This window comes from Sciurus carolinensis, chromosome 17, assembly GCF_902686445.1.
Source record: "Sciurus carolinensis chromosome 17, mSciCar1.2, whole genome shotgun sequence".
In the NCBI taxonomy this organism is placed as follows: domain Eukaryota; kingdom Metazoa; phylum Chordata; class Mammalia; order Rodentia; family Sciuridae; genus Sciurus; species Sciurus carolinensis.
This window is the reverse complement of record NC_062229.1, coordinates 61056969-61078879: the sequence shown is the minus strand read 5'-3', so window position 1 is coordinate 61078879 and position 21911 is coordinate 61056969. Positions and strand designations below refer to the sequence as shown.

The following is a 21911-nucleotide window of genomic DNA, read 5'->3' as shown; positions in this document are numbered from 1 at the left end:
TTCCATCCTCTTCCCCCCACCCCTTGCATGAACTTCTTAGGAGTAGAGCCCTGAACTGGAAATTTGCACAAGAGTACCAGTGTCTTTTTTTGTGGGGGTAGGGGGTGGGGTACCCAGGATTGAACTCAGGGGTGCTGGACCACTGAGCCACACCCCCAGTCCTATTTTGTATTTTGCTTAGAAACAGCGTCTTGCTGAGTTGCTCAGGGCCTCGCTTTTGCTGAGGCTGGCTTTGAACTCTCGATCCTCCTGCCTCAGCCTCCCGAGCTGCTAGGCATGCACTATCACGCCCAGTGACACAATACCTTTTCGATATATTCATTTTTATGTGGTGCTGAGGATGGAACCCAGTGCCTCACACATACTAGGCAAGCACTCTACCACTGAGCCACAACCCCGGCCCAACAAGTATCTTTTTTTAAAGCAAATAAATTCTGAATGTGTTCATTTGGGGGTCAATTCTGCAATTGTTTTAAGGAAACCTTACAAAAACTGCTTATAATTAGTGCAGGCCTCATTAATGACGAGAGCCCTCAAAGTGCACAGATAAAGCACTCGAAGTTGCCCAAAATTTACATTTAAATTGAGGTTAAGTACTATACATGAATGCTAGAGTATGGGATTACCTGTGATAAACCAGGGTACATTTATAGACAGACTTTGCCCTGCCTATTAGCAAAATAAAATTGGAGAGATTTAAATATATTCCAATAAAGGGGGGAAGAAAATGATTCTGTTTCTCCATTTCTAACAAAAGAGGTGTGAGTCTATTATAAAATATTAAATTTAGAGAGCTTATCTCAACAGCCACCAAGGGTCTTATACTGAGCATTTCTCATTCTGAACGTGGTTAAGTACCCTCCTTGTTCAAATACTTATTTGTTAAAATTTGTTTTTTTCTAAAAGGATTTATATTAACATTTAAATTCATTTCCCCAGGAAGCTAAGTGTGTAATGGTTTATTGGCTTATTTCTCTAAGGAAGACAAAATGGAAAATTGGAGTGAATTTAGCATTAGCATATATTTTGTTTGTTTAATGAAAGAATGTGCAATCAATAATTATGCTTTGAATTCATATAATACTTCTCATCAAGGGACCTCAGACTCCTTCGTGTAGGCAGAAGAATGGAGAATAGAAAAGGCTTACAAAACTGCAGCAGAGAAGTTAAGCAATTTGCTTTGTCGAGCCCTCAAGTATAAACTTTGGCTTCATGGGGAGTCTCTGGCCCTGGTTCTCCATCTTTAAAATGGAGATAATAATACCACACTCGTGGGTTTGCTGTGCAAATTCAGCGTGGAACAGGCAGCACCAGATCTGACACTCAGCAGACATGTCATCAGAGAAGGGCACAGAGTGGCATCAAGATTGAAATTCTCAGCAACCACCACAAAGATCTGGCATCTCAGTCTGTTTTCCGTAGGCCTCAAAGCAGAGAGGAGATCTCAACTTCCAGGTTTGGTTGGGTGACCCCATAGACAAGGTCCAGACATGGAGAAATTTAATCGAGCCGTGGGTATTACCAAGCTGTTAGCTTGAACCACATGAGAATGGCATTTTGGAGAAGTCAAAGGAAGACCAAGATCAGCAATTTTTTATGGTCCAAACTAATAATTCTTGTTTTTTTTTTTGTTTTTTTTTTTTTAATTTTGGTACCAGGGATTGAACCCAGGGGCAATTAACCACTGAGCCACATCCCCAGCCCTTTATTATTTTTTATTTTTATTTTATTTATTTATTTATTTTTATTTTTTTGGGTGCTGGGGTATTATTTTTTATTTTGAGGCAGGGTCTCACTGAGTGGCTGAAGCTCATCTTCAACTTGCAATCCTCCTGCCTCAGCCTCCTGAGCCACTGGGATTACAGATGTGCACCTGGTTTAACCTAGTAATTCTTGCAAGTCAGATTCAGGTTTATTGTGAAGAAGGGGCAAAATGAACCCTATATTAATATGAAAGTATCCAGCTCTGTAGTCATTCAGTCATTCAAGGATTAATTATGCTATATTCAAAGTCTTGTTAGGATATGAAAAATCAAAAGAGAATTAGCAGGGGACTGGGGTCGTGGCTCAGTGGTAGAGCCTAGCATGCGTGAGGTACTGGGTTCAATCCTTAGCACCACATAAAAATAAATAAATAAAATAAGGGTATTGTGTCCATCTAAAACTAATACACACACAAACATACATACACACACTCGCACACATTTTAAAAAAAAAGAGAATTATCAGTTTCTGCCCTCTAGGGAAGCAGAAAAAAGTGACTCACTCAGCATGTCCCCAAATGTCATATATTTGCCATTGAAGATGGACAAGGTAATTAAGGTAACTAAAACTACTACTGCTATATATGCCAGGCACCGTTTTAAGCCCTTTACCTTTAGGCTTTACAAGTGCCCCCACTTTAAAGATGAGGAAACTGAGGCACAGAAGTTAAGTTGCTCAGAGCAGCACCACTGGTAAATGACAGAGGTAAGATTTAATTAAAGCAATGTTCTTAAATACTCTGCCGGGCTGCAAGATGATCTCATCTTTATTTGCATAGTTGAGTCATGATTTTAGTATTAGAAAATATGATTAGCACATCTGACCCAGGACTGCACCAGTTATTACTGGCTTAGGAACAATGTTAAAGTTTAAAATTAAGTTCAAGAGTGTGCACTTTTTATAACTCATCATATTTTAATGTGCCTGATGAACAAATAATAATTTTATGGAAAACAATAGTATACAATGCACATATGTATGATATGTCCATTGTTTACATGTAGTAAATAATAATAATCATTGATTTCTGAAAACAATCCTATGGGGGTATTAATTTCATCCTGTTTTATGGATGAGGAAACTGAGACAGAGAGGTTAAGTAGCATGCCCAAGTTCACCTGGCGAGTAAGGTAGAGAGTGGAGATCCAGGAACAGGACTGTGAGTGTAGCTCAGTTGGTACAATAGCTTGCCTTGCATGCACAGGGCTCTGGGTTTAATCCCAGCACCAGGAGAACAACAACAACAAAAAGACCCAGGCCTCGGTTTGACTGTAGAGCCAGCACTTGCCATGATATGGTCAAGTCTTCAGCACTAGCTCTCAAGAGACAATTGTGTGTGTCTCACTCCAACTCAGCCTTCAGTGACAGCAGTCTGATAGTTCCTAATCAGCATGGAGCATTTACACCATGGGAATTGGCAGACCCTACAAATTGGAGCTTGTTTTTCTAATTTTGTTGTTGTTTGGTTCTTTCTGAGAGCTGGTTCACCAGCACACCACTGGCTATCACCAGCAGCCCCCAAACCAGAATGGCAGCAGTTAAACTTGCAAAGCTTTTTTTAGTTTGTTTGCTCATTTTTTAATTGGGATTCCCAGCCCTCACCTCTAGAGATTCTGATTCAGTAGTTCTGGAGGGGAGCCTGGAAATCTCTTTCTAAAAAGATCTTCACGTTCATCTGATACATGATACAAATTTGGAAGCCAATGGATAAATCAATGATATTTTTACCTTGGCTATGTCATGGAAACATCTGGAGAGCTTTTACAAGTATTACTGCCCAGGTTCCTTGCCAGACTTATTAAAACAGATTCTCTGGGCAGGGCTTGTTGGGGGGTGGGGCATAGGCATCAGGGTTTATAAAGCTTCCTAGATCCTTCTTGTTTGCAGCCAGGTTTAAGAACCATTGGATACAGGGCCAGGCATGGTGGTACATGCGTGTAATCCCAGCAGCCTGGGAGGCTGAGGTAGGAGGATTGCAAGCTTGTTCAGGCCAGCCTCAACAACTTAGCAAGACCCTAAGCAATTTAGCAAGACCCTGTCTCAAAACAAAACAAAAAACGGGCTGGGGATGTGACTCAGTAGTTACATGCCCCTGGGTTCAATCCCCAGTACCAAAAAAAAAAAAAAAAATGGAAGAGAGACAGAGGGAGAACTATTGGATATGATCATTTCTCAAGTCATTTCTCCAAAGTCTGAGTTCATCTGTGTCACCCTATGAAGCTTCTGGCACACCATTTATTAGTTTAGCTCCATGTAGGGACTAGTAGTTACTTTAGAGATTTTTCTCTTAATTATCCCCTTTAATGGAAAGAAGCACTGCTACTAGTCATTCCAACCATTGCATAATCCCCAAAGCATCCCTATTTGTCTGAGATATAAGATTCAACCCTTTGGTATATGTAGCAGATTGGCATTCATCATCAGGGCTTGCTTAGGACACTGAAAATTTGAGTTTGTCTTCCTCCAGCTCAGAAGCATCCTGATAGGGGCTAGCTAAAATTGAAATGTCTCATTTTTCCTAAGCTACAGAATGATTTATTCATGAATTATGTCTTCTGCACTTGGTGGTGTTAACTGTACAGATATATATTTATTTGTGTCTAGATCTTTTCAAAAACCTATGTCTTTTCTAAACTCTTTGAGTCTGTCCAAGTCACATTTATAAGCTGTCCCTTAAAAGTTGATCCCACTGTGTGTGAACAGCAATGTAATGTGAAGCCAACTTTATCTAATGGTATCAGTTATTCAGTCAAGTATATTTTTCAGCTATAACTGCCAGTTAGCTTATTTGTGTGTCAATAGTTTAGATTTTGTTTTGATTAGAAATCTGCTTAAAATGCATTTTATATTGTTCTGCATTTGTATCCCTGTGTGGTGTTTTGTGTTGTTTTTATTTTGGGGGTTTTTTGTTTGTTTGTTCTTTTTTAGAGTTTGGAGGGGCTTTTTGGTACCAGGGATTGAACTTAACCACTGAGCCACATCCCCAGCCCTTTTTATTTTTTATTAAGAAACAGGGTCTCACTGAGTTGCTTAGGGCCTCCCTAAGTGGCTGAGGCTGGCTTTGAACTTGCAATTCTCCTGCCTCAGCCTTCTGAGTTGCTGGGATGATAGGCGTGGGCACACCACACCCGGCCTATCCAGGAACTATCATTCAATCTTTCCTCAGCAGCCTAGGTTCACCCCTGTACGTCTTTCCCTATTGGCTGCATAGCAACCCACTCCCCCAAAGCCTCCCAAAGTGCAGGACCAGCTCACCCCATCCCCTATAGTTCCAGATCCCAGCAGTTAGTGAGTCTGTGTGTCTCAGGGTGCAGTCTGGCAGCCTGGTCCTCATGCTCGGCACACCACGGCAAATGACAGGCCCTTATTACCAGCACACTCAGGTTCCTATTGCCCATTCCTGGTCCATCGAGGGATGAAAACCAAAACTTTTTGGAATTGAATGTGAAGCTGGCTTAAAAGGAAGGTAGTTGGCAATGAGAGTCTGAGGACCATTATGAGAGAAGTACACATTTTTGTGCAGAAACTTTATTATTTTCATCCTGACGCGGGCTCCACAGACGACCCTTTTTACTTCTCGGGTCTCAAGTAGATTGAAAAGGTAGCTAAGGCTATGGCGTGATAAAATATTAGGAGGGGGAGTCAGTGGCTGATGTTTACATTGCAGTTTCTGGCCTTCAAGACAATCTCATGTACGTTATTTTAGCTGATGATCATAACAATCCTTGAAGGTAAGTCGGGGAGCTGTTATTAGTCCCATTTTACAGGTGGCATAACTGAGACCCAGAGAAGTCTAAATGACTTGCAGAAATTTCAGTTTGTGAGGGGACCCAGTAATAACTCATGCAGTGTGCCTGAAGAGCTTTTAAAAAGGATGTTGGAGGTAGGACTGCTCATTCATTCATTCATAGATTTGTTTACTCTGCAAATATTTACTGAGTACCTACTATGTGCCAAGCACCATCCTGTGAGCTGGAGGTACGATAGGAATCAGACCAAAATTCCTGTATTCATGGATCTTATGTTCTGGTGGGAGAAGACAGACAAAAACCAAATAAATATACAGTACAATGTTAAACTATTGGTAAAATATATATACATATGAAAAAAAAATAATGAGTCAAAAGAGAATCTTAACTACCTGGGTGAGATGAACCAAACTAAAAATTTTTTAAAACTTAAAGGAAATGCCCCTCGGAGAACAGTAAGCCTTGTTGAAAGAAGAAGGGATGATGCAAATAGCATCCTTGTAGATGTGGGTTTCTAACATCACTGGTTCCTGATTGATCAGCTGAACTTGGCTTTGGATCTTAGCTCTAAGATGGCTGCGTGCACCCAGGAAAAGGCTGTATCTGCCACAAGTATCACGAGGGAAGAAATGGAAACAATAATAATAAGTTTCTCAAGTCCCCCAGGTAGGGGTCCCCATCCCTACTGAGAATGTCCTTTGATGTGCGGCTGCCAAAGAGAGAGGAGAGAGGTGCCAGTTTGGAACTGATAGCTGACACATCTCATTGGAGAACCGCTATTGTTTCGTATCATCAAACTGCAACAATTATAGGACCATCATGGACCCTGCTCAATCCATTTGCTGAAAATTGCTTGAAAGTGTAACACTTGACTACTGTGGCTTTGGGTTGTCCTCATTGTTTTTCAAATTAATACCTTGTCATTGTTTCCGCGGGTGTTAAGAAACGTTACTCGCATCCCAGGGGCCAAGCATTGGCCCTTTGCTTGATAATTGTTTGCTTTGTATGAGGGGGAAAAAAAATATACAGTCCTACTGTTTCCAAACCTTCCTCATTTTCACCCTGGAAATTACACAGAAGTGTTAACTAACTTCAATTTGCAGTGCCTGACAGTCACGTCTTGTAGAGAAATGATACTTTGTGATCTAAGGTAAATCACAGTAATGAAAACTCATCTTTTTAGTTATTAGCAAACGTACATATCTATTGTGGAAATTTAAGGGGTTTGTGGCAGTTCTGCTAATGACCCATATTACAGTGTTTTAATAGGTTTCTTTGGAGATAACTTTGATTTTTGACATCTCAAACGGTGTATATTCTGAGATTTTTTTTTTTTTCTTTTACTTCCTTACAATAAATCATTGCCTAAGTACTGGATGAACCACCTGCTTACCTTTCCAGAAAATCTAATTTATTTAAAAATCAAATCCTCCCCTCCTCCCCCAGCTTATTTTGTCCTTGTTGTGGTTCTTAGGATTTTTTTTTTTTTAATCTTAAGACTTTCAGGCTGTATTAGAAAGGAAAAACAAATAGCTGAATGTCTCCACTAAGTAAACTAATTAGCAAATTCTCACTCTATACACTCAGGTTAAACTATCCCCCAAAATGGGACTTGGGTGGGAAGAGTTACAGTTTTTTTTAAAGGGGCAAAGGAGACAGATAGCAGAATATCCATATGCATAATGGGGGTTTCAATCCAAAGGAAAGCCAGAGAATGTCTCTGGTGAAGAAGAGTTATCCATTAGATAAACTTGCCGGAAAACAATAAAAAAAAAGAATTAACAGTAGAAAAAAAATCTGCAGTTAAGACTCCTTTGCCTGGCTCGATTTCTAAAAAGAACAGGAAGTTCTAATATCAGCTCCTACCAGTCCAGGCTGTGTGCATCTATGCCGTGGCTGCAAAGGTGGCCCCGTTAAAAACCGTACAGAGTAGCAGAGGGGCTGCGGGTGGGAGCCAGGACAAATGGGTCATCCGTGAAGAGTCACTGTCTGAAAATTCCATTTTCATGTTTTCCTGTTTCTTTGCAGAAACCTGGAATGGATGTGGCCGACGCCTACGTGACTTTCGTCCGCCACTCTCAGGATGTCCTGCGTGATAAGGTCAATGAGGAGATGTATATAGAAAGGTTATTTGATGTAAGTAAATGCCTTCTCCTCCTTGAAGACCAAGGAGGAGACCCTCCAAAATGTGACAAAATAAGAGACAGGAGGATAAGTCACATTTTGAGAAAATGGATTGGTCCTGATTCAAGCAAAATCTTTTCCTCTCCCTCTGCCGTAGGCTCCTATCTGTTGTGTGTCTGTTCCGAACCCACTCCTGGTGTGGCAGTGTCTCAGTCCCAGGCTGTGTGTGACACGTAGGATGGCGAGAAGGCGTGTGCCCGCACAGAGCTTGCGAGGCAGCATTCTGTAACTGGCAAAGTCCTTCCCTGGTCATGCTTCTCCTCCTTGCAATCTGGCCTCACATTAGGGAGATGCTCTCGATGGGGAGGCTGAGGGGAGCTACCGCCCCAACCCCAGCAGTGGTCGGGTGTGCAGATGTGCAGTGAATATCACATTGTTATGGATTCAAAGATGATTTCATTTCTGGAAGACCAGAAATCCTTAGCCCCGGGTTTCGGCAAACACATGAGTTACTCTACCAAGTGTCTGTCCAAACTATGGTACCCCCACCTACCCACCTGAAAATTTACAAGGAGAAGCAGGTATTCAAAAGAGAGTATGCTGGACCGCCAGACCCAAATCAAGGGTTAATAGTTCTCAAGCAATCTTATTTCCACTGTGACTACATCTGCACTGCAAAGCAAGCCACTGAGGCAAAAAGAAAAAAAGAAGAAAGAAAGAAAGAACTAAACCTGCTTTGGTCTCAAATTGCCTGCCTCTTTCAGGCCAAAGCAGATGGGGTTGCTTAATATAGTCAGGTATTTTGCTTCAGGTTTCCCCTGAATTTGCCAGTGTAGACCCGGCCAGAGTGCATGGAAGCCGAAGTCCTTGTCTCTGTGTGGCTCTAATTGTGCAGACTACTTCTGTCTCGTGAAACGTGAGTTCCTCCTGTCCAGGTTTCTGTATTTTTTAGTGCCAGCCTGAACATTAATGTTTTGGTCTATTCTGGAATCCTTGTTTCTATATTTTTTCTGTGATTGTGTTCACCAATTTACACTGAGTTTTTTCGTGTGTGCGTGTGTGTGCGCGTGTGTGTTTTTGTTCCATAGCTAAGTGAGCTCATTGTTGGCACCGCTTTCGGATTCTGCAGCTTCTGACTTTTAAATGCTTTGTCTTCCAGCTCATTTGCTTTCCTAGTGTGTTGAAAAGGCTTCTCTCTCTCTCTTTCTCTCTCTTTTTTTCTTTTCCCAATCGTCCCCTCTCTGTGTTCCATACCCCTCTCCCCCGCATCACCTTCCCGCGGCAAAACCCTCCTTACTTTTTAATTCCCACTCGTCCTCTCTTGGATTAAAATGGAACTTATCTCTCATGTCAAATGTTTTATCACATTATATCAAGTGGCATGAATTAGAATCAAATAATCTTCCTGTGTACATCTTCTAGCATGACCCACATCCACTGAGAATGCCTCATACATTCATAAAGCTCACCAGCGGGTCCTCCCCCTTCTCTGCATGTGCGCCTTTATCTAAGTCCTGAGCCTAGTATATCTGGGGCACAATCCCCCCTCCAATGGGCATTGAAAACAGACAGGCAGCACCCTCGGGTCTGCAGTTAAGAGTGCGGACACTCTTCCCCTCTCCGCTGAATTCAATTCCAAACCACAAATTTTCAAGAAGCCTGTGGATTGTTCTTTTCAATGCCTAGGTTAGCTTTTTTTTTTTTTTTTTTTTTTTTTTTTCTTTCCTCTTCCTTTGATCGGTTATCTTCTGATTCTCGGTTTTGTGTGGCCCGTGTAGGCGTGCGCGCCTGTGTGTGCGTGTGTGTGCACACGCGTGTGTCTGCGCGTGCGCGCATGTCCCCGCTCGAGCGTGTGTGTGTGTGTGTGTGTGTGCGCGCGCGCACGCACCATGATCTCGCAGGAACCTAAACAACACCTAGTCCTGAATTGAATGTTTCATCTGCAGTTTAGCCTGTCGCTTCATGGATATGAAATGATCCACCTTCCCCTCTTTTTTTTTTTTTTTTTTTCCTCTTTAATTTAGAAGTACAAAAGGGGGGAAATTTTTTTAAAGGTAGTCTTGCAAAAAGCCAACCAAGGCAAATGGTCTCTTTCAGGGCTCTTTTTAAGGGAAAGGTGCAACCAGCTTTTGATGGAAAAAGAGTCCGGCCTTGGCAGATACAGATGGTAAAAGTGGATTTGCCTAACAGTGGATACATGCGGGCACGTTCACATCCTGTAGGCATGAATGTGAACTGACAACTCAAAGAAATATTACTAAGAATATGCTTTTCAGAGAGCCAGTTATGTTTAGGGTCATTCAGGAATTCACAGGTGTCTCTGATTCCTTTTTGTATTCCACTGGCCAGCATCAGATGGCATGAGCCACATCCTGGGAATAACTAACCTTCATATTGTCCCAATTTTGTTTTCCCAGTGGAGTCCTGAGTGATTTTAAAGGCTTAGTCAATCTAACCATTCACTGCATATCACTTCGAACCTCACGGAGCCGTCCAATTTTTTTTTTTTCAGGAGTTTATTTAGACATGAATTTCTTGGGCATTTGCTTTCTTACTTTCCAAATAATAACCTGATCCCCTAATTTACAGAATATATTGGTGCTAGGCAACCTAACTGATGTCGTGCAAAAAAAGTTATTGAATCTGTCAGGGTTTTAAAACATTTGTCATTTTCAAAACCCAGAGCTTCTCAAAAAGCTTCATTACCATGCAGCCTCGGTAATTTAATTCAGTACTTACTGTTTTTCTATAATCTAGCAGCAAAACATCAGATTACCAACATGTTTGATTATTTTCGGCTTCTGTTTCCTCAAGCATCGTGTTTATTTCTTTGCATAGATGCTCTGTGAGACTCGGGTCCACTGAGCTAAACAAGGGGGTAGGACTATCAAGGCAGAAGTGTCCACGAAAGCCAACATCCTACGTTTCTGGCTGCAATGAACTTATTCTTTAAACTTCATGATGGTGGTCCTGGGGCATGTAATCTAAACAATTGGCAGAAACCCTTTGAGAAAGACTTGTTGATCTGGGTGGTTTTGCTTCCAAATTGTTGCATTTTGATAAATGGCAAAAATGAATAATAGCAAATTAACATTTTGAATGAAGAAAAAAATATATATATATATCTTCTCTCTCTGAGATTGCTGTTGGGAGTGCTGGTTCTGTGGTGTCATTCCTGGTTTTTTTATTCTGCTGGCATCTGTCATTCAGAGGCATGTTCTAAGAGTTCCTGTTGTGTTTTGAACTGTATTTCAAGTCTCAGTTTTACTTACCTGGTCAATCCCTTAAGTTCTTGCTATTTAGTATTATGCCCTTTTTTGCCCTATTGAGTGTGCCCTTAGAGAAAAGACTGGCTGGTTTTAGTGTGTGTTTGTATCTGGGAATATTCTGAATAATAGCTGGTCACTTAACGGTGCATATTCTCCATCCAGTGACCTTGGAGTCATTTCCTTTCTGCCTCGTCTTTGTACTTGTGGCTGGAAGTGGGTGCTTATGGGAGATTATCGGCATAGCATTTGGGGCTCTATATTTGACGTTCGGCATTTTTATCTATTTTATTATGTAACTTAAGAACGGGCTTTCCAAATTCATCTTTATTGTTAAAACCAAGCATGCTCTAGGTTTATTGGAGAAAATACATTTGAACATAATGCATTATCAGATTATTTTTCTGCAATAAAAGTTTCCCCATTTATTAATCTAATTGGTTGCTATAGTCTTTCTATAAAACACTAACAAGACTTTTTTGATAATGTACCTTTAAAAGGTACCTAACCAATCCCAAATAAAGGGCTGATTAGAAAAAAATTTCCAAACTGTTTCCCACGATATTTTAGATGTATAGCTGTACATTTTTTAACCTATATTTTTTTCTAAAAATAATAAATGAAGAACAGTTGTATATTGTTCTCACTGGCTGCAAAGGAAGTTTCTTATATTTAGAAGCAAAATATTCAGAGATTTAAATCAAGAGAATATTTCAATATGTACAATAACAATGAATTGAAATTATATTAAAGTGGTGAATTTTTAAAAGGAAATCAGATTGCTATCAGTCTCAAGGGGAAGCTTGGCCTCCTTGGCAATTATTGCTGATTTTTAAAGAAAATATAAAACATGGATATGAAATAATCTCCCTGTTCCTGCAGCGGCAGCTAAGGAGAAAAATCACAAGCTCAAGAAATAACTCGAAGATAGCGATTTAAAGTTGGAGTGTCCATAAATCATGCAGATGGCTCCCCCGCTTCTCTAGTGATTAATTCAACATCTTCCCCAAAACAAAAACATGCTTTTTAAAATGAGAGATCAGATCATCAATAGAAGCACCTAAGATTTCAAGGTCTAAACAAAAATTAATTTATTTTCTTTCCTCCTTGTACTTCTTGAAGACACAGACTGAGAAGAAAATCGGGATTAAAAGAGATGTGCTTAGGGTGAATTCATCTGCTTAAACCTCACAGGCTCTGAGAGGAGTGATTAAAAAGCCATCTCGAACTTGGATGGAATCCACACTAGTGGTAATGCTGCCTGGCGCTGGCTTTCTGCAGGCCCCGTGTCATTGTGAACTGGGCCCAGGGAACATTTGACTGGAGATGATACATGGATTATCTAGGTCAATTATACACTTAATCTGCCTTCTGGAGGATTAAGTATTTGCAGATTGACTTCGCATTTGGCTTCTTCCTGGCAGTTATCAGATCAGGAAAGGGCCCCTTACCAACCTGCCTTTAAGAACTTAATCAGGCAGTGCGGTCAGATTCAGATGGAGCTGCTGCTACTCAGTAATTCTTTGCTTTGCACAGACTTTAATTTGCTGTTCCATTCTCGAATCCTATGTTTCTCCACTTTATGTGGCAGCACGATAATGGAGTGTGAATATTTCCCTTTAAAGAGGTAATTTGAAAAAATGAAATCTGCCTATTGAAACATACTCGCTGTATTTGTATATGAAATCACAGATCACCTTATTTTAAGAACCTTATTGACTGACAAGAGACCCATGTGAGCATATGTCAATCAAAGCAGGCGTCATCTTGCTCCAGGAAGTACTGAAGAACAGGCTTCAAGGAGAACGTTATGGTATAGCCATAATGTCCATTACCTGTTGTCCAGGTGAGAGAAGCGACTTCCAAAAAATGAAGTGGGGCTTATCGTAGGTTGCAGTTCTGGGGTGCTGATTAAAGAAAATCCAGGCAAATGGCGTTGTCGACACCGAAGTAGTGAGTTATTCCCTCTGTCAGTGATAAAAAAACTTGAGTGTCCTAAATGGGAGTTCCTGTGTGACAGTCATGGACCTTGCAAGCTAGGTGACCTTGGATGAGGTATTTAATCTCTCAGAGCCTCTGCTGATTCATCTAGATAATAGACAGAACCTTTTCTGTGGGGTTGCTATGAGATTGGAGTGCCATGCCCAGCTGCCCAGGGGTTCAGAGGAAGCATTTGGTAAGTGTGAGCCAATGCCACCCCCCTAGCCACCACCATCATCTTCATCAGCATGGTCATTAATTGAAAGGGAAATGCTTCCCACCCGACACCCAGCCCTATTTTCCTTTTCTCTTTTTCTTTTTTTTCTTTTTTTGGTGTGGGGAAGGGGAATGGGGTACCGGGGATTGAACTCAGGGCACTTGACCACTGAGTCACATCCCCAGCCCTCTTGTGTATTTTATTTGGACACAGGGTCAAAAGACAGGCTTAGAGCCTTGCTTTTGCTGAGGCTGGCTTTAAACTCGCCATCCTCCTGCCTCAGCCTCCCGAGTTGCTGGAATTATAGGCCCGTACCATGGCACCTGACAGAAACTGATTTCTTATAGTTATTATATTAATAATGTAATTAATACAGACTGGCATGGTTAAAAATTCAGCAAGCCTTTTATCATTATCCACATCATCTCTTAGAACTATTCGTTTGTTCAAGGGATTTTTGAAATGACCTGTTTCTGTTCCCCTTAGTAAAACTGCAACAAATTAGCAAATAAATCAATTGACCTTCTGAAGTTTGGGGTAGGAGGGGAACCAAGGGAAGGGATGGTTAATACCTTTTATGATGATGATAAGGATTATAGACATTTAGAAAGGAGAGCTGAGGAAAAATAAAATTAAAATTTTGCATTTCCAGAACTGGGAGATGATTACCTAAATATTTATTCTCTCAGATCTTTTTCTATGTGCTTTTTTTTTTTTTTAATACACCTTTTTCCCAGAATGAGCAAGCAGAAGATATTGCTTTCTCAAAGTTAATGATGTCTACTTCCCAGGATGGTAAATGTTCAAAATTCCCATTTTTTTCCCTAAATTCTCACTGTAGCTGGCTTGTGCAACCAAGATCCGATGCAAAGTTACAAGTGCAGGGCAGGGTTGTGATGCCACATAAATCTCTTTTTAACCAGCACTGGCCCTTTTTCCATGATCCTGACTTGTTAAAGGGACCGCCGTGCCAGTTGTTCTACAGACTGGAGGAGTTTATTACTATCTAAACATAGAACCAATTTGTTGAGGGAAAAAAAAAATCATGCTGAATTCAACCAAGTACTTCTTTTAAACATAATTAGTAACTTAGCAGAATTCAACCAGGATTTTTTTTTTTTCAAAGCTGTTCTCTGAATGTAAGGAGAATTTCTGAAGCCAGTTTAAAAAAAAAAAAAAAGAAAAGAAAATAGCAAAACTGGAAGAAACCCACAGAGGCCAGGATACAAGTTGGCCATGGGAAGAACTGCAAGGATTTTATTTCATGTAATAAGACACACATTTCTGAGCTGAATGGATCAATCTGAGGCTCATGTGTCGATATATATATATATATTTTTTTCTTGTGTCAATATATATATATATATTTTTTTGGGGGGTAGGGTTACTGGGGATTGAAACCAGGGGTGCTTAACCACTGAGCCACATCCCAGGCACTTTTTTGCATTTTATAGAGAGACAGGGTCTCACTGAGTTGCTTACAATCTCACTAAGTTGCTGAGGCTGGCTTTGAACTTTGGCTCCTGCCTCAGCCTCCCAAGCCACTGGGATTATAGGTGTGCACCACTGCTCACTGTAACTATTTTGGTGAAGTCTTGGTCTAGTGACTTTGATGCACACAACCATACCATTAGGAAGGTTTCTTTGTTAATTCTAAGTTTTTCCCCCCCTGGGGTTATCCATCTGAAATGAAGCCTTCCAAATCAGTTTGATGCTTAGCTTTTTCATATTCTTCAGATCAAATGTTAATTGAACTGTAACCTCGTCTCTATCAGCCTCAATTATAAGTCTAGAGAGCATATTGCCAGGCTGACAGGACCTCCTTCAGAATCTGTGCAATGATAGATATTGAAATTGGAAACAAATCCAAAATACAGTTAGGAAAAGCAGAGATAATTGATTGTTTGACCCAGTTTGAGTCCTGCAGTAAATACCTGCAGAGGAGTGTCATTCCCCAAGAATTCAGAAACTGGGCAAGAGTCAGGGGAAATGAGAAGTGGATAGCCCATCCCTCTCACCTTGACAGGTAACGTTACCTGTTATATATACAGAACAGGCAAGTGTGTATACATACGTGGGGGAGAGGGGTATATGCTATATGAAGACCAGGATGTGTTTCAGGGATTAAGCTGAGCTCCCTTAGCTAAAGTAAACCATATACCCAGTTCCATTATAAACTCTTTGGATTCTTGCAAGTCCACCTCAAGATTTTTCTAATCTTGAATTGCAAAACAAACCAAGTTTGTCTTCAAGTGTGTTAAAGTGCCATTCAAAGACCCTACCATCCGAATCTGCTTTTCATGGATTTAATCATTTTCATTGCCTTTCTTGGTAATTGCAAGTTTAACATAGTTTTTTGTTTTTTGTTTGTTTTTGTTTTTGTTTTGTTTTTTGAGGGGGGTGGTTTTGGTTTCATTTTTTGTTTCTTTTGTTTTTGTACTGGGGATTGAACCCAGGGGCACTTAACCACTGAGCCACATCCCCAGCCCTTTTTAATTTTTATTTTGATTCAGAGTCTTGCTCAATTGCTAAGGTCCTCACTAAATTGTTGAGACTGGCCTCAAACTTGCAATCCTCCTGCCTCAGCCTCCCAAGTTGCTGGGATTATAGGTGTAGCCCACCACACCTAGCCTTAACAAAGTATTTAGCCAAAGAAAGAAAGGATTTTCTCTCTGTGTCTCTTTAGGATGCTAGAAGTAAGCTCTATTAGAATGAGAGAGGAGATGATATGGTGTTTTGATGCTTCTGATTGCCCATTCCTATGACTCTTATTCAAATCCTCTTACTCCACGGCCTCCACAAGTAAATGATCATGATTAATTCCATTGATCTTGGAGTCTTAGATATGGAGATACATTTCCCATGGATATGGGAATGCTTCTTTCCATACCAAGAAGTTTCAGCATACAGAAGTTTCTGCATACAGAAAAGATAAGGGGCATTAATAGATTTGGATGAATCATGTACAATGGATTGAAAGGAATTGAGTGTTCATTATTTTTGTGGCTGTTGTCTTCACGGGTAGGCACTCTAGTATAGCAAAACATCAAATAGTTCTCCTGTTAATCAAGCTACTTCCTTCCAAAGTCATTCACATAAATAGATCTCATTTACTTTAGGGCAAACCTTACATAAAACGAGTCGTGAATTTTCTCTCGAGCTGGGGTACCATGGAGAGTTTTGCTAAGTGTCTTTATCAGAACAGCTTTCTGTGTTCCAGGAGACATTTGGTGAAGACAGTTAATTTGTTTTCTTTTCCAGAGGAGAATGTTCCATTAATCATTGTAAGAAGCCAGGCTGATTGCTCTGTTACGTTAAGGTCACAGTATTCTTGTTAACATGACCCACGCACTACTTTTGTGTCTCAGAAAAGAATTTCGTTTTTTGTTTTCTGGGGTTATTTCCCCCCCCCTTACGACAGACTCATGGCATAGAAGCAGAAAGTGACAGACTCTTACATACGCTACGCATGTGGGCACACACACACACACACACACACACACACACACAAACGCAGTAGCCAACGCATGTTGTGTAGAACAAATATTATCACATCGTGTTGCAAGAAACAAGATGTACTAAATCCTCAGATACTTCCCATTAATTAACCAGTCTCTAGAAGCTATGGCTTTTATCAAAAGGTTTCACTGTCAGTATCTAGACTCATAACCAATCGCTCAATTTTTTCCTACATGAATGAATTTAAAACATCACTTATACGTCATCACTCAGAGTGTGATCCATGGGCTCTCAAGCCCAGTATCACCTGGGTGTTCATAAAAGATCCATGATCTCAGCCCCAGCCCAGCTCCAAATGAGTCAGAATCTGCATTTGAATAAGATCCTCTGGCATTTCAAATGCCCACTAATATTTGAGAAATGCAGGTAAGATCAGTGACTTTCAAATTTGTTTGCCCCTAACTCAACGTAAGAAACAAATTTTAGAGTGAGATATATAGCTCAGTGGTAGAATATTTGCCTAGCATGCAGAATGCCCGGGGTTCAATCCCTAGCATCACGGGGGGGGGGGGGGAGATTAAATAAAAATTTACTTTGCAGCCCAGTGTATGGATACATGCGCACCTATATACACAAGTAAAGAAAAAAAACTTGTGAAACAGTATTTACCCTTTACTACATATAATATACTCCGATAATGTTCTCTTCCATCTTTTAAAGAACATTGGTGATAGCAAATGGAATTATTTCACTGTATGCTAATAGGTTACAACCCTCAACTTTAAAAATGCATTTGGGCGGGCATAGTGACACACCCCTGTCATCGCAGTGGCTCAGGAGGCTGAGGCAGGAGGATGGTGAGTTCAAAGCCAGCCTTAGCAGCTTAGTGAGACCCTAAGCAACTCAGCAAGACCCTGTCTCAAAACAACAAATAAAAAGGGCTGGGGGTGTGGCTTAGGGGTAAAGTGCCATTGGGTTAAATCCCCGGGACCTGCCCGCCCCCACAAAAAAAGCACACTTGTCAACCCAAGGACTTAGCTTGAGACCTACTGCCAGTCTGCAAAGTACATAATGTTCAGCGGACTTCATGCAGTGACAGAAAAGCGTATGAGACATCTCAGACTCTCTTCACCCCTCTCACTGGATCTTGCCCAGAAAGTTCAACCAGGCGGGGAGGAAATGAAGCGGTGCGTTCGATCAGCAATGTAGATTCTCCCTTCATCCTTCTCTTTTCTCTCCTTTTTGGCAATTATATCAGGATCTTGATTTTTAAAACACAGAGAGGGAGAGAAAACAAAGTGGAAAAGAAGTTGCTGCTTCTATTACAACTGCAAGTAAATTTTTATGTGTGTCCAAAAACCTGAAAAGAAGGCTCAACTTAAATATTTCATTCATTCCAAATTCCTAATTCAGAAGAGTTAATAGCTTCCGGCTCTTCTGTTCGACTCCTGCGGAGTAGACTAAAAGTCCAGTTAATGGAGCCTTATGATCCGCCTAAAGTATGAAGGTTCCTGAATCCAAAGGCTCCCGAGGATAGTGTCACCTGCTACACTGGGTTGTCTCCAGTGTCTTTGGCAGAGATTTTCACTCTGACCATCCCTGGACCGATGCCAGTAATATCAACAAATCTCCAGGTCTTACCCAAGATAAGTTCTTATTAATTACCAGATCTGTGTGCCAACCAGGGCAGAAAAAGCCCCTCTCATTAATTTTGTAAAAGGAAAAAAAAAAAAAAAAAAAACAGTTTGAGAAAAGAACAAACAATACGTAAAATAAGCAACGTGATTCATGACTTGTTTTCTAATGAAACTCTTTAAATCACTTTTAAAGGAAAAGAAATCTCACCCCCTTTGGTTCAGAAAATTTGTCCTGTGATCTAGGAAAGCTTTCTGTGAAAGGAATGAGACTTGGTGATTAGCTGCTCCCCTAGATTGGGAAGCTCTAGAACTAAAGAAAAGAAAAAGAAGTTGTTGCTTCTTTTCCAACCTGGGGTGACCTGTGTTCTGCACAGGACATTTGACCATATTGGGACATTATTGGTTATCACAGTTTGGAGGTTGGGGGCATATTATTGGCATGTGGTAGGCAGAGGTTAGAGATGCTGCTAAAAACTAGAATACTCTCAGACTGGTGTGTGAAGCTCAGTGATAGAGCACTTGCCTAGCATGTGCGAGGCACTGGGTTGTATCCTCAGCACCACATATAAATAAATAAAATAAAGGTCCATCCACGACTAAAAATAAATAATTTTTAAAAAAAAAATCCTGAACTACCCAGCACAGCCCTTCCCCACAACAATGAATGACCTGCTCGAATTACATAGAGATTAAGGGGGATATGTTCTAAGTAACACCACCACGTCCACAATTTTTTTTTGGGGGGGTGGTTTTCTGGAACTGGATCCAAGGTTGCTTAACCTCTGAACCACATCCCCAGCACCACCCCCCTTTTTTTTAAGGGACAGGTTCTTACTAAGTTGCTTTGGGTCTCTCTTAATTGCTGAGGCTAGCTTTGAACTCATGATCCTCCTGCCTCAGCCTCCTGACTGCTGGGATTACCTTTGTCTTCAGTGATATGAACTGTTTGAGTTTTGACTTTAGGAACCCCTTAGCATTATTATCCTGTGGGTCCTTTTTTACCAAGGAATTCTGGTGACTGCCTCTGAAGAATACTGTACCCAGCAGATAGCTCAGAAACGGATCTCAAAGTCCTTTTGATAAGCTTCCTCCAAAAACATCCTTTTAGGGTCTAAGAGATAAAACCCAAAGAATCATTAACACCTAACTCTCTCAGCTTGAACTTAAAGCTCACCCACTTGTAGTTCCCATGGAGCTTCAGTAAGTACTTCAACAAAATCTCAGATCTTGGTTAAAGGAATCACTGCAGGTTTTCTCCTAGAAGATGCACCTTGAATCTTTAAAGGACCAGTCCTTCACATCACGTTAAGCGCACAGGCTTGGCATTCAGACATCTCTGAGTTCAATTTCTGGGTCTGACACTCACTAACCGTGTGATTTCAGGTAAGTTACTTTATCCTCCCTGGGCTTTAATTTTCTCCTCTGTAAAAATGTGGATTAGAAATAGTTCCCAGCTCTTTGGATTCAGATGACTAAACTGAGGCAGTACCTGTAAAGCACAAACCATAGTGCGTGGCTCGCAGAAATTGAAATATTTTTCCTCCTCTTCCTCATTTTCTCTTTTTCTCCTCCTCCTCTTCCTCCCCTCTTTTTTCCTTCTTCTCTTACCAGTGGTTGTACAAAAATCAGCCTATATCTTCACCTAATGCTAAGGTAGCCTTGGCAGCAGAGAGAGTAAAGCTTATGATAAATTCCACATCAATAGGATTTTAAATGCCAGAGGATATGATATTAAGCAGCAAAGAGCCCAGTTGTGCCACAGAATCCCTAAAGGAAATCTGTTCTAAAGTCAAGCAAGTTCCCAGTGGAAGTACTAGGGGTGCAGCTCAGGGGTAGAGCAGTTGCCTAGCAGGAGGCATTGGGTTCCATCCCCAGCACCAAAAGAGAATGAGAAAAAGTAAAAAGACCCCAATAAGATGGAGACCCCAAAGAAAGGGCGTGTGGAGGCAGAACTGGGCTGGATCTGTACTTGTCTAGGACTGGCGGGGAGGGACCAGGTAGGAGTTTATACTTGGACACTAAGCAGGGGGACATTTTGGCTTCTTCTGAAAGCATCCTTGCCTCATGAAGGCTATCTTCCTTAGCATTGGAGAGGCTTTTTTTTTTGGAGACTTGTTGCAGAACATAAACACTGGACTTATGAGGTCTCCCATTTAGGTGTCTAAATATCTGCTTCGTAGGCATTTGCTGTTCCATCATCTCGGGGGCTGCATTTTTATATTACTGTATGTGATGTGCTTTCAATATGTGCTTCTTCTCCAGAGATGTGCATTAGAACTACTTACGTATTTTTTATTTTATTTTAACAATGTATTCATCCCAACTCTCCAGCAAAATTCTGAGTCTGTAGATCTAAAGTAGAGTTCAGACATCTGTTTGTTTAAGTCAGTTCCAAGAGTCTAATCTGGTCCAAAATGACTGTGTTTAAAGAGGTTCTCCACTGTGAGTGATTCTGTGCACCAGTGGTGTGTGTGTGTGTGTGTGTGTGTGTGTGTGTGTGTGTTTGTAAATATCCAGAGACTTTTTGGACTATCATAGTTGGCTGGTAGGTTGGGAGTAGAAATGCTATGGCCCTCTAATGGGTAGATAACTGCAGACATCCCACAATGCACAGAGACATCCCCCGCCCCACAACAATTACCTGTCAGAATGTCAATAGTGCTGAGGTAGACCAATCCTGATTTAGAGAATAAAAGATACTAAAAGACACTTCATGAACAAACATGAGCCCCATCTCCTGAAACTATGGATGTTCCCTCCCCATCCCTGAAAGCATCAATTTTGCTGATTTTATTCGCCATTACATTAGAGTCTGGCATATATAAGCCCTCAAGAACTATTTGTTAGGGCTGGGGAGATAGCTCAGTCAGTAGAGTGCTTGCCTTGCAAGCACAAGGCACAAGGGTTTGATCCCTAGCACTGCAAAAAAAAAAAAAAAAAAAAAAAAAAAAAAAAAAAACAAAACTATTTGTTAAACAGGTATTGGCAGCTTTGTCAAGTATATTTTCAATTTTATTTCCAATCCTAACTTGAAAATAGTAATTAAGCCCTTTCAGTATCTCACTGTGAATGTTTTCATCATCACTTGAATTTTTTGGAGGCTTTCAAAATACAGTGTTCTGGTTAATTTAATGGGGAATGAATTGTTGGGGGCCAAACTCTCTAGTTAACTTGAAGATTCATTGGAAAACATTTACTCTTTCATCTGCTTTTGAAACAATTTCTAAAAGGTCTTAGTTCTGATGCAGAAGATGCAGTGCTTAGAGTCCAAAGCACATTCTTGGAAGCTGTTTTTTGTTGTTGTTCTTTTGGGTTCTTTTTTTTTTTTTTTTGGACCAGGGATAGAACCCAGGGGTGCTGAACCACTGAGCCACATCCCCAGCCCTTTCTTATGTTTTATTCAGAGACAGGGTCTCACTGAGTTGCTTAGGGCCTCGATAAGTTGTTGAGGCTGACTTTGAACTTGCAATCCTCCTGATTCAGCCTCCTAAGTTTCTGGGATTATAGGCATGCACCACCTCACCCAGCTGAAAGCTGCTCTTTTGATTTAATCCCTAAGATGAATTTTGCGGGGAGGAAAAGGGGCAGCTTTCTCCTAAAAGGTCAAGTGCAAACAGGGAGATTCCAGTTAATTAAAAGTTCTAATAAATGACTGTTTAATAATGACAACATGATAACATTTATTTATTTATTATTTATTTATTTATGTCTGTTT

The 21911-nt window shown here is 40.7% G+C and overlaps 1 protein-coding gene across 18 annotated transcripts in view; it reads left to right on the top strand.

The window, feature by feature from the left end:
- Cadps (calcium dependent secretion activator) overlaps positions 1-21911 on the top strand; it is a 488152-nt gene that overhangs the window by 440131 nt on the left and 26110 nt on the right. For all 18 annotated transcript variants that reach the window (XM_047531270.1, XM_047531267.1, XM_047531269.1 and 15 more), the window contains one exon: positions 7542-7649. In XM_047531270.1, the coding sequence (XP_047387226.1) occupies positions 7542-7649 (108 nt within the window). The remainder of the gene's footprint in view (positions 1-7541; positions 7650-21911) is intronic.